This window comes from Herpailurus yagouaroundi, unplaced genomic scaffold (assembly GCF_014898765.1).
Source record: "Herpailurus yagouaroundi ecotype Mexico unplaced genomic scaffold, PumYag 182, whole genome shotgun sequence".
Classification (NCBI taxonomy): domain Eukaryota; kingdom Metazoa; phylum Chordata; class Mammalia; order Carnivora; family Felidae; genus Herpailurus; species Herpailurus yagouaroundi.
The window spans coordinates 19,545,433-19,558,918 of record NW_024412413.1 but is presented as its reverse complement, the minus strand read 5'-3'; the positions used below and the strand labels follow the sequence as shown (position 1 = coordinate 19,558,918).

Genomic DNA, 13,486 nt, shown 5'->3' with positions numbered 1-13,486 from the left:
AGAGAGAGAGAGAGAGAGAGAGAGAGAGAGAGAGAGAGGAAGGAAATCCTAAGCAGGCTCCACACTGCCAGCATGGAGCCTCTTGGAAAAGAGAAAAAGTGGTATATCATTTTAATTTTTCTATTAACTAAAGCATTCAAACATCTTTTAAATGCTTATTTGACTATTTAGGTATCCTCTTTTTATTATCAGTTCATGCATATTCCTTTGCTTATTTTACTGTTGAGTTGTCTTTATCTCTTTTACTCTTTAAAAGAGTTCTACATGTTCTTTAGATACTCTCTTTGTAATACACATTGTTAATATCTTCCAATATGCTCCATTTTACTATTCTCTAGATATACTTGCCTTACATTGTTTCACCAGAATTTATATGCTAGACTTCTCTACTGAGTCTTACTTGGTATGATCAGGTACTTATTGGACATTTTACCTTGATGTCTAGTACTGTCTCTGCATCACTTTTTTAAAAAGTAGACCATATTGTTTCCTCTGTCAATTTACCTTCTTGTTCATATTCTGAGTCTCAATTATGCATACCATTGTTCACCCAGTCTGTGAAACTAGACACCCAAGGGTCATTTTAAAGTCTCTTTCCTTTGTTCTCCATTGCAATCCACATTCAAGTCTTTCCAATTTACTGCCTGAATGTTAAAAAAAAAAAAAAAATCTCTCCTTTAATAACCTGAAGAAATGGTACTAAGGTAAGTAATAGATTCTGAGGATATTGTAAAAATGGAATAAGCTAGCCAAAGGTTAAACTTTGGTAACCATACACTGGAAAATAAGGAGAGAGAGAATTTGAGGCAATTATTAAGAATCATTATTGTACAGTAATTGAGTACTATTGTTTTGGAATTAAACGGACTACGTTCAACTCACCTTTTGTTGTTTGTTTATGAATAATTTTTGAAACATAAATATGTCAAAATGCTAAATGTACTGTGAAGAAAATTTCATTTTCATTGTAAAAATTTTCATATATTGAAATACTCAGGTCAAGTCATTTTATCTTCAGGACTTGTCTGTGTAGCACTCACTCAGGATCTCTTTCTACTTATTAATTTTCTACTTGCTAATTCACTTAATTCACAGTGAAAGTTCAGACTCTGGGTGGGAAAGAAGAGGAGAGGTGAATTGCAACTGAGCTTTTCACAGTTTGTGTATGTGTGTATACACGTGCAGTGGAGATGGTGGGTTGCAATTCTGTTCGACTCTCACTCCCCATGTAGCGTTAGCTCAGGCATCCCCAACTGTGCTGAGACTTCCAAGTCACTCAACAATATGAAAAACATACACATATGCCTGCAGGTACATTCATAGGTAATAGTAATAAAAAGGTAGAATTGATTGTATATATGCTTCACCTGTATTTTTCACTCTCTGTTGGAGCTCTGTTTAGGTTTTCAATGATCTGAAGTTTGAGAACATGAGTCTCTAAAAGTATGTGATCCTTTGAATTGAATTTGACTATAGTAAAACTTGCGAATACCTAGTAGAGTTGCTTGTTTACTGGCATGTTTGTTTTCTTAGTTGCTTTAATTGAGATAAAGAAAAGGTACATTAAAATAATCTTTGAGTTTTAGGTTTTGGGAATGTTTTCTGAGGGGAAGTCTTTTTTAGCTTAAATCATCTGACCTCTAGGAGTTTTATACTGCTAAGGTTTTAATTTATTATAGATTCATTGAGGACTATATGGCAAATATATGTGACTTTTTAGATTGCAAATAGTGTTTTAGCTTTTCCTTTCTTTAGAATTGGCTTCATTATTTGAATCTGTCTGGCAATTGTATTATACATGCTATTTTTCACATTAAATAGCCTTAAGAGTGTTACAAATGTTCCAGTGGATGAAACAAAGATATTAATTTTATAACTTCATGGAGACTCACAGCCTGTGGTTAACTGTCAGATTTGAAAATGACCTAACATTGACATAACAAATAAGAAGTGACAGTTTTTACAATTGTATTACATTTATCTAATACTCCCCCCAACAGATAATTATTTTACTTTGAGTAAGAAAAGAGAAAGCAGACTGACATTTTTTATCCCCTACCATTTATCAGGTGTTATTTAATCTGTATAATCTCATTTTATAACCAAGGAAATGTACTCACAAGGATTTCAGTATTTTACCCAAGGTCACACAGCCAATTAATAGCTGTTAAGTAGGCCTACTATCTTTTCTCTTTTGATAACAAAAATTCCAGGTAGTTACAAATTGTAAAGTTTATTTAAATTTTTGAATAATTATAAAAATAAGTTCAGTAAAATATACAAAGTGCAGTGCTCTGGAAAAATGTAACTCATTTTTTTTCTCATTTTATTCTTAGGAAATACAATCTTTCTTATGTCCATTAGAGAATTAAAGCATTGACCATCTTGAACTTCCTTCAGATATTAGCCAGCTGGCATGTTTTCCTAGCAAAACATTTTCTGATTTGACCACAAGCTCTCTGAATCAGTTGTTACTGGTTTGAATAATAGAATATGCTGTCATGGTGGGCACCTGATCACAAAAACTGATATCTGGAGTACATTTTTATTTGGATTTAAAATGTTTTTACAATCCCAGTATAAACACTGTTAATCTAGTCAAAACCTTTTCTCACAAGATCAAGAGTTTGCATATTTGAACTAGTCATAGTCCACAGAATGAGAGTAAATTGTACATTTACATTAGGCATACGTTTAATTTATTTTTAATGTGAGGAATGCCATACCAAAATAGTTTTGGAATTTTTGAGATAAAACAATTTAGTTTTGAAACTCTAAATAACTGGATTTATTTACCTTAGATACATTTGGAAATTTAATTGTGTAATTTTTACGGGATTGGGAAGTGAGGTGTACAATTTTAGATTCAATGCTGAGAAATTACAAATCTGACTTACATTTGGGTTATGGATTCAAGGTTTGAGAGTTACTTTTTTTTTTGTTTTTCATTGAGTTAATTTCATGAAATATAATTAATTTTTATAATTTTGGTATAACAGGTCCCTCCAAGGATAGTAAGGGTAATTTTCTTAGTTGTTTCCATACAGATGAGTAAAAAGTTAATTATTTTAAGGCAGTTTGGACATATTGTCTTCAATTTGGATAGTAACTAGACAATGTGGCTTATTTTTATAAAAGAAATATAGATTTGAAAGAAATATAGATTTAATAGAAAGTACTGTATTATTTGGGTCTATTTGATTCTCATTAGTCTTCTTAGGCTAAAGATGATGTTACAATTTTAGTTCCAGTGAATTACAGTTTTATTTATATATCCACCCATCTTTCAGTACAATTAATGGAAAGATCTTGGTGTTATCAGAAACTACTAACATATTAAGGGTACTTAACTGTGAAAGGAGCAACACAATACATTTCACAAAATCACGTATGGATATTTAAAAATATTTGTTATTCATGTTGCTTTGGAAAGGAGTAGTTAGAATTTTTTACTGAATTAGGGCTGGCATATTTTGGAGGGCACCATTACTAATATCTGAGATTAATATTAAGTGGGAGCAGAATGCAATCAATTAAAAAAAAACAAACCTTCAGCTACTGGTATAACATATCATGTTGATATTGAAGAAGAGAAAAAGGACAATTTTGCCTGATTAGGAGCATCCAACAACTTATAGAAAGAAACCATGGCTTTTTAGAACTTGTTTATAGTTTAGTGTGTCCATGAGCAGGGAAGAATCAAAATTCTCTGACCCAAGGTTTTTCAGCACTGATATTTTGTCTTCCCTGGAATAGTAATGAAAAAAACAAACCAAACCATGATTTTTAAAAATTTAGTTTTTATGATCATGTTTTAAGACTAACAGTTGGAATAGTGCGGTATGTGGTAATTCACCATGGCATTGACAGTTTTGAATAAGAGATTAAAAATACATTAGCTGAAAGAGCTGAAAGAAACTAAGTATTAATGGAATGAAATGTTTTCCCATTCGGTAGTACTTAAGTACAGATCTCTGCCCACCCATCCCCCGACTTTGGGTAGGAAAAATTCAGTGAAGAATAACTGTATATTTGCCAATTGTGTCATGCACAAACTTGCCATAGTAGTTTATATTTTTATAAAACCATCACAATCTTTTTCTTTCATATCTGGTTTTAAAATTATTCCATAGTTAATTTGGATATTCTCTTCAAATCCACAATTCAATGTAGACTTATATAACAAAATTCAATTTGTACTTCCTATCTCAATTATAACTTAATGAATATTCTGGCACCCAACTTTATTTTTTTATTTTTGGCATTGTCTCTTTCAGCACAATGGAGAATTTACAGTTCCTCTCAGTGATGTCTTATTGACCTGGAAATTCTTCCTACATGAGAAGTTGAACTTACCAGTTGAAAATATGGAAGTGATTGACCATTATGAGGACATTAGGAGGACTTACGATGATTTCTTAAAGAATAGTAATATGTTAGATCTGATTGATGTTTATAAAAAATGTAGTGTTTTGATTTCTAATTGTGAAAATAATGCCAACATATCCCCTGTAAGTATTTTTTAAAATCTGTCTTAAATGAAAATTTGGCTAGATTTATTTTTATTTTAAATTATGTTATCAGCATTTATGGTAACTTGATAATGCTTTTGCTTTTCAGATCATGTTAGAAAATGGAAAATTTAGCTACCTGAAAGCTAGTTATTACTGGAAAGAAATATTTTGGTGGTAAATTTTGCTGAAATTCTGTTGTTATTTGGTTGAAATATAAGAACAGCTTTTTACTAGATCAAAAAATTTTAACAAAGTTATCAGTCTCAAATGTGTGATTTCTTTTTGAATTCATTTCAAGGATTGCTTTTCTATTTACTTACTTGGTTTAATGTGCATCTGTTCATTTTGGCATATGTTATATAAATGCTATGACTCGTTCTATGGATTAATAATATTATTTTAATTAGGTGGGATATCATTTTGTGAGGATAGTATAATGCAATAAACATGAAGTAATACACTATTCCTTTTTTTTAACATATACACATATTCATTGCTTTATTTTTTTATTGAATATAAATTTTAAAATTAATGGAATGTTACCCTTTGCAGTTTGGTTTTATCTACATTAGAATTGGTATCTAGTTTGTTTTAAAATGTTGAAATATATTTCTTTACCTTAACATTTACTGGGTACCAATAAAGTAGTAATTAAATAGTAGTAATAACTAAATAATTGTAGATTTATTATATTTTCTAACCTGTTAAAATATTTTATAAATATTTCTGTCTGATACTTGGGAATGGTGTTTTGGCTGCTTGTAATAGAAACCTCTGCAATAGCAGTGGTTTAACGAAATGGAAGTGTATTTCACTCTTTTATAAAAGGTATCTAAAGGTAAGAATCTGGGACTGATGTGATAGCTCTGTGATTATCAGATATCTAGGACTTTTCTGTCATTCTGCTCTTCCATCTTGTTCCTACCCTCTGCCTTCAAGGTCCTTTGTGACAGCTGTTAGAGCTCCAGATCCCGTACTAGCATTCCTTGCATCAAGAAGTGGTAAGGGAGCACAGTATTCTCCTTTCCTTTTAAAGAGACATAGCTCTTTTGCTTCCGTGTCCTTGTACAGAGCCTAGTCACATGGCCACACCAAGATGTTAGGGAAAATGTAGTCTTTTTTTCCTGCATAACATGCCAGAATAAAAACAAACTCTGTTACTGAGAAAGAAGGGGAGAGTGGACATTGGCAGGCAGTTTGCTGTCTTGGCCTCCCTGGGCTATAATGGAACCCTTTGTCCTGTTGTAACTTTCTAAGATGCACATGCATGTGTGTACATGCATACCCACACATACACACCCTTACTATGGTGACGATATTGTGAGGGAAGATAGTTTGTTTGTTTTTTTTTTTTCCTCCTTACCTATATTTTATTTGCTTGTAGAGATGATTTTTGACTACTTTTCACATAGTTAATTTAGAGGCTTATCAAACATAGTATTGGAACAACAAAGAAAATCTTCTGATAAGCCAATGAGAATATAATCTGCCTGAGGTTTTTGGGCACATTGTTTTCATCTTATCCTTTGCCCCTGTTTAAATCTTCTAATAAGCCTCTTCATTTAAGTGAATCACCTATAGTTTGAGATATATAAGTCTACATTGGAGGGAGTTCTGTGTCTCCAGATATCAACATGTTCTTCTGCAGGACATCAGGAGTAGAGTGCAAGCTGCTAAGATGATAGTATGTGAAGTTGAAAATTTTCTGCATTTAAAATGAAAGATTTGATCTCTGATACTTGTTTAGGAAAATTTCCAAAGAGGAAAAAGTGAGAGGCAAACATATCCCTAGATTGATTCCTCAAAAATGCACTAAATATAACCCTAATTTATGCTAAAAGTGCCTTTAAAGATACATATGCTTATGTGTCTTCTTTGTTTTTTGTTTATTGTAACCTAAATAAGGCAGTAATTATGAGGAACTTAGATAAAGGTAAGACAGGGAAGTTCTGGGAACCTTATAACTTGAACAATGCCCCTTTCCTCTGTATTTCGTACATTATAATTCCTCTCCTAGGGAACATGGATGCAGGGCCTGTGGATATCTGGAGCGTACAAGGCCTTGGATTCTAACTAGAGTTTAATAAGAGACAATTGGTACAGAGTTTGCTTTCTCATGAATTAAGCAATTATCTGGGGGAAATCAGAGCCCTGGGCTGAAGAGAAGAAATGGTAGCTCTTGAGAAGAGCTTAGCAGCCCTCAGAAATCTGGGGACCTTCTGGGGAAGGTTAACAAACGCTCTCTGTGAGTGTGCCAGGATTCTCTGTCTCTGAGGAAGCCAAAACGTAGCTGAATGGATGGGTGTACTGTTGGTGATCCTTGAGAGACCACAAGAAGACTCTCCCTTGGCCTCAGCAGGTGACTGGCATCCTGTTTATTTCTCCACTGCTGCTTCATGAAGAGTAGAGACTATTTCAACTTCCGTTACTTGTAAAATTATCAACACTTGAAGTACCTCAGCATTCAAGGCTGAGCCCCAAAAAGCCAATGAGAAAAGCAATAGCCACCTAAGGAGTCCTAGCAGTTACAGAAAGAGGAGTTATCTGAGAACACACATGCTCGACAGAATAGAACTGCTAGTGGAGAGTGACAACTTAAATCCATAAAAATAGTAAGTACTCAAGGAAATTCAAGGCTAAACCTAAACATGAGACTTTGTAGATGAAAAAAAAGAAGAAAAAAGTTTTCCCAATGCAACAGATGAACTCAGACACAAATTATTGTCCTGAAAGTCAAATTATTGTCCTGAAATAAATATTTAAAGTGCAGAGAGAAAAATCTGAAGTTCAAGAAATCGTGAAGGAAAAGTTAAGAAACTTGGAGGTTAGAGCTAGAGGATTTAACATACAAATGATAGGAGTTCCAGAAGGAGATAAAAGAACAGATGCAGAAGAGGCCATGATTAAATATTTCTTGAAACTACATCTATTATAATAAATATTTCTTTGATTCTGCTAGTTAAGAGTGTTTATGAGGTTCCAGCCTGTAATCAAGAGAAAAGACACATACTTACACATGTCCTGGTAAAATTCCTGGACTTTTTAAGGGTAAAGATAAATATTATATATATATATATATATATATATATTATATATATATATAAAAATTTATATATTTTTAAAGATAAAAATATATATATAATATATAAATATTATATATATCATATATAAATATTATATATATATATCTTTAAGGGTAAAGATAAATATTATAAGTTTCCTAGTGGGGAGAACAAGTTATTTAAAAAGAACAAAAATTGGGGCGCCTGAGTGGTGCAGTCGGTTAAGCGTCGGACTTTAGCCAGGTCACGATCTCGCGGTCCGTGAGTTCGAGCCCCGCATCAGGCTCTGGGCTGATGGCTCAGAGCCTGGAGCCTGTTTCCGATTCTGTGTCTTCCTCTCTCTCTGCCCCTCCCCGTTCATGCTCTGTCTCTCTCTGTCCCAAAAATAAACATTGGAAAAAAAAAAAAAACCCAAAAATTAAATAGCATGTCTTGATCCTCAACAAGGTATCACTTACTAGCTAAGATAAAGGAAGGACTTGTGAGGGGCGCCTGGGTGGCACAGTCGGTTAAGCGTCCGGCTTCAGCCAGGTCACGATCTCACGGTCCGTGAGTTCGAGCCCCGCGTCAGGCTCTGGGCTGGTGGCTCAGAGCCTGGAGCCTGTTTCCGATTCTGTGTCTCCCTCCCTCTCTGCCCCTCCCCCGTTCATGCTCTGTCTCTCTCTGTCCCAAAAATAAATAAACGTTGAAAAAAAAAATTTAAAAAAAAAAAAAAAAAAGGAAGGACTTGTGAGGCTATGGAAAAATTTAAAGAATGTCATCTTCATACTTCAAGTGAAGACTTTGCCTTTTCAAAGACCGTAATAATTAAACAGATGAATTGGAGCAGATACGTATATAGAGGAAGATGGTAGTGAGGAACAAAACTTGGCGTGTATATGATAAGGGTGGACTGGGGATATGTGTGCTGAAATGGAAGGCTTACACTAAGGGAGATTCCGATATTAGTTTAGAATTAAAATGGCTAAATATTGTAGTTTGTTGGGAATAAGCAGGCATTACCACTTTTAAATAACAGAGAAACGGGTCTGATTTGAGTACCAGAAAGTGAAGGTAACCATTAATGGAATGGAAAATATGGTTAATAAGAGGATAAAAGTAGAATGAATAACAACTTACCTACAAAGTACAGGTATAAATCAATAAAATTAATAGTGTATCACAGAAAATACATTGTGATTTTTCTGCTTACTTCAGAAAGCTTTATGTCATATTATCTAGAGTCCTTGTCAAAGTTTTAAGTTTAGGAACCCTTTTGCACTCTTAAAAATTAATTAGGGGGTGCCTGGGTGGCTCAGTTGGTTTAATCTCTGTGCTGATGGCCCAGAGCCTGGAGTCTGCTTCAGATTCTGGGTCTTCCTCTCTCTCTGCCCGTTCCCTGCTCGTCCTCTGCCTGTCTGTCTCTCAAAAATGAATAAACATTAAAAAAAATAATAAAATTAAAAAATATTAGGACTACAAGGAGATTTTGTTTATATGAGTTTTATCTGTTAATATTTATCAAAGATTAAAATTGAGATATGTTCAAAGTATCAGTTATTAAGATATTGATAATAAACCTATTACCTGTTTATGTGAATAGTATTAATAAATTTTTTAGGAATAGAAAATTGTGAGAATGTTTTACATATTTTTTATTTATTATTTTTTACATTTTTAATAAATATCCTTAATGTCATGTATGATAGAAAATAGCTGTTTCTCATGTCTACTGTCTGGTATGTTGTTTTGATTGAAGTATATCAAGAAAATTTGGATTCACATTGATACATAGTTGAAAAAGGGTGAACTTCCTGGGTCTCCTGAGTGGGTCTTAAGGACCTCAGGAGTCCACGGACCCTCCTCACTGAACTGATCTAGAATATTGTCATTTACATGTCATTAAACATGAATATGGCTTTATTTTTTAAAGTTTATTTCTTTTGAGAGAGAGAGCATGTGCAGAAGGGCAGAGAGAGAGAGAGAATTCCAAGCAGGCTCTGCACTGTCAGTGCGAGGAGCCCAATGTGGGGCCTGAACTCATGAACCTGTGAGATCATGACTTGTGCTGAAATCAAGAGTCAGACACTTAACCGACTGAGCCACCTAGGCACCCCAACATGAACATAGTTTAAACCAGAGGGTAATATTATCCGATTCAAAAAATAACATTGTATTTATGGAAGAATAAATCTTTGCTTTTAACATCTTTCCTGAAAACATAAGAACCACAAGTGTGAGGACTACCTTCATTCAAGATTTTTTAAATAGTAAATTCTTCTTAAAAAGACAAACCAAGAAACAAACTTAACTGTTGGAGACAAACTGATGCTTACCAGAGGGGAGGTGGGTGGGAGATGGGTGAAATAAGTGATAGGGAATAAGGAGTGCAGGTGAGATGCACATCGGGTGATGAATGGAAGTGTTGAATCACTATATTGTACACCTGAAACTAATATAACACTGTATGTTAACTATACTGGAATTACAATAAAAATGAAAAAGTAATCGTCAAACACAAATTCTCCCAAAACAATTTTTCTGTTTAAAGACAATGAACCTGAATTATTTCATAAGATTAATTTTTTAAATATTGAAAAGTTGCACTGTATGTTGTCACTGGTCATTAAAAGTTTCTGGCTAGCTAATATTTAGAAAATGGGTATCCAGGGCTATCTGGGTGGCTCAGTTGGTTGAGTGTCCAACGTCAGCTCAGGTCATTTTCTCCCAGTCTGAGTTGGAGCCCCATGTCGGGCTCTGTGCTGATGGCTTGGTGCCTGGAGCCTGCTTCAGATTCTGTGTCTCCCTCTCTCTCTGTCACTCCCCAGCTGGTGTTCTGTCTCAAAAAAAGAAAAAAACAAAGAAAGAAAATAGGTATCTAAGTTGCCCTTTGTAGCAAAGGAGTAAAAGTCAAAACTTAAAAAAAAAATAAATAAATTTTTTTTTAGTGAGCTTAAATTTTGAAATTCAAGTTATGAACAACAAAATCCCACTTTGCCTTTTAAGAAGTATGTATTGGGGAGTTATTTTAGTTATAATTTTGCAACGGCTGAGAGGAAAGTGGTTTGCAATCTCTTTAGGCTTTGTTAATTCAGTTTATACCTTCCCTCCAAGTTTACTCATCAGGAATGAGGTGTGTGAATACCTACATAATCTTGGATCGCCTAGAACAAATATTAGGGAGATGTTGAGTACCATGGCACAGTGAAAGCAAATAACCATTTTTTTTTCATTGAAATTCTTACTTTGAAATATGCTGTTAGAACACTAGGTTTACTTTTGTATAATCCCAAAATGAAGCATTTATTGTGTGCCTTAGGTAAGCATTTTGTCTTTAATTTTCTTCTATAAAAATTAAAGTCTCAGATTAAATTTCCAAGGTTATCTTTTAACTCTAAACTTGTGAACTCTATGAGTACAGCCATTGGAAACAAGCGTTTTGTTAGAGAGTTTAATTCCATGTATACTTACTGTCAACAAAGATCAGGTAATAATACTGTATGCTGGGATATTAGTGACACTATGTAGAGCTCAATGTGAAGTATTTTTTATAGTTGGAAAAGCAGTTTATTATTAGCAACCTCCTGTGTTTTGTACAGAGTCAACTACGGGATTTTCTGCTTGGAAGACAGTATGCAGTAGCTGCTGAAACTGATCTTTATGTACCTACATCACCAATGAGTAAACACAACCAGGATAATGAAAAGGTACTGATAAATTGTGAGTAAATTAAAAAGCAGGATATGATCCTCTTCAAATCACTATGAATGTGATTGTATGTTATTTTTTTTTAATCAAAAATGTTCTTTAATTTGCTTAAATAAAGCTGTATTTGCAAAGAGTAATACGTTAGAGACTGGCAAGAGCATAGCAGTCAGTTTCTTCCTGGTTTCCCGCCAGGATCACAGGCACTGTGCAAAAATAGGTTATCATTCTAAGTATCTGAAAAGTAGTTGGAAGATCTAGGTTGCCAGAGTTCTTTGAATCTTTGTATTTGGTAAATTTCACAATTATGGTTTTAAATGAGTGATTCTTGGGAGGATGTACAATGGAAAAATCTGTTCTGTCCCTTTTGCAGAATAACTGATGCATCACAAATCGTGTTGAACAAACAAACCACAGTGAAGAAACCACATGTTTGGTCTAATATAATTTACCTTTAGCTAAATACTATGCTAGGTACCTAATTGAATATAGTATCCCCTTACTAACCATGGGAGTTATGTTTATGAAAGTACCTATGGTAAATAAAATCACCATTGACAAGATAAAAATTTAGAAGTATTGGAAAAAGCAGTAAAATTACATTCAACATATCTAAATCCATCTTTCTTCAAGTTAATATATTTGATGAATCACCTTCTCCATTTTTTAGGAAACATTGCTAAAGCAGATTCTCCCATAAGTCCCATGCGATACAGGTAGCCTTTAAGAAATATATTGACTGGGGCATCTGGGTGGCTCAGTCAATTGAGTGTCCAACTTCGACTTAGGTCATGATCTTGTGGTAAGTTCGAGCCCCCCGCATCAGGCTCTCTGCTGTCAGTGCAGAGATTGCTTCAGATCCTCTGTCTCCCTCCCTCTCTGACTGCCCTGCCAAAAAAATAAATAAATAATAAAACATTAAAAAAAAAAAAGAAATATGTTTATCACTGCCCTCAAGTAAATACCTGTATACCTACTTCCTAGATTTACTAAGGTTCTTTATATTTGCATTTAATATTTTTTCTGGCTTATTTGAAGTTGTTTCTGGCATCATGACCCTTAATACCTAAAATTCTTTAGCATATTATTTCCTGAAAATAAAGGCATAACCATAATATCATTATCATCTGTAAGAAAACTTAAGTATTCCCTATTATCACTTACTGTCTTCCCAATTCCGATTTCTCCATTTGTCCCCCAAATGGTTTTATAGCTCTTTTAATCTAGAATTCCCCTCTGTTTTTATGTTTTGTTTTGTTTTTGTTTTTGTTTTTTTTTTGTTTATCTGGTAAATTTCTCCTGGTATTACTTATCTTGTTCTTCTATTGCCAGTAAACTGGAGGTTTCAGCTAAAAGCTTGCTTAGATTGAGGTTTAACATTTCATAGTACATGCTTCTTAACTGATGGTAAGTATCACATCAGGAGACACAGTTTCAAGTTGTCCCAAATTGCCAGATCTGTCTAGAAAAAAGATGTAGTTTTTCCTTTGCTATCAGCAAAGATCTATGGGGCAACACTATGTAAATAACCTGTTTCCCAACAATCTTTTGCACATGCATTGATGATCCTTGTCTGACTCCATTATTTCTTTAGTGTTTGCAGAACGGTGAATTTCTAACCCTGTCATGTCTTTACATTGATTAGCTGCCATTTTTCAGTAAAGAAGAACTTTATCTTATCAATTGAGATGAAGTATATAATTCCCTAAAAAAGGCAGGGTCACTACTTAATTCTTTCTATTTCATTACCAGCTTAGGAGTTGGGATAATAGTTATTTAAGATGCAAATTAGATTTTTTTCTATTTATCTTTCTCCTTTTTTATGTATTTATTACTATGTACTCATGACTTTTTATTTATTCAGAGTTTTAAAATCAATCACAGTCATTAATCCTTGATTCTAAAATGGTGGATTCCCTTCATGCTGGCTTCTGTGTCTTTTTTTTTTTTTTTTTTTTTTTTTTTTTCCATTTATTATTAGACTTCTGAGCACTTTTTTTTTTTTTTCTGGCACAAGAAAATATTCCAAGCCCATTTTTGAATGTTTTCTTCCCAGACATGATTCTATTTAGTGATTTGTAACTATTTTCTCTTGCTTGAAATTAATTTTTCACTTACATTGTTTTTCCCTCCTGTCCCAAATATTGATAAAATGTTTACCAAATACCTGGTCTTTTCTCATTGGTTCTTAAAGAGTACATTCATATATATCAAGAGACTAGATCA

General features: G+C 33.6%; 1 protein-coding gene across 1 annotated transcript in view; it reads left to right on the top strand.

The window, feature by feature from the left end:
- Positions 1-13,486, top strand: part of PARPBP (PARP1 binding protein) — a 67,241-nt gene that overhangs the window by 14,213 nt on the left and 39,542 nt on the right. Inside the window, exons 3-4 of the mRNA XM_040491068.1 lie at positions 4,278-4,511; positions 11,155-11,262. Of these exons, the coding sequence (XP_040347002.1) occupies positions 4,278-4,511; positions 11,155-11,262 (342 nt within the window). The remainder of the gene's footprint in view (positions 1-4,277; positions 4,512-11,154; positions 11,263-13,486) is intronic.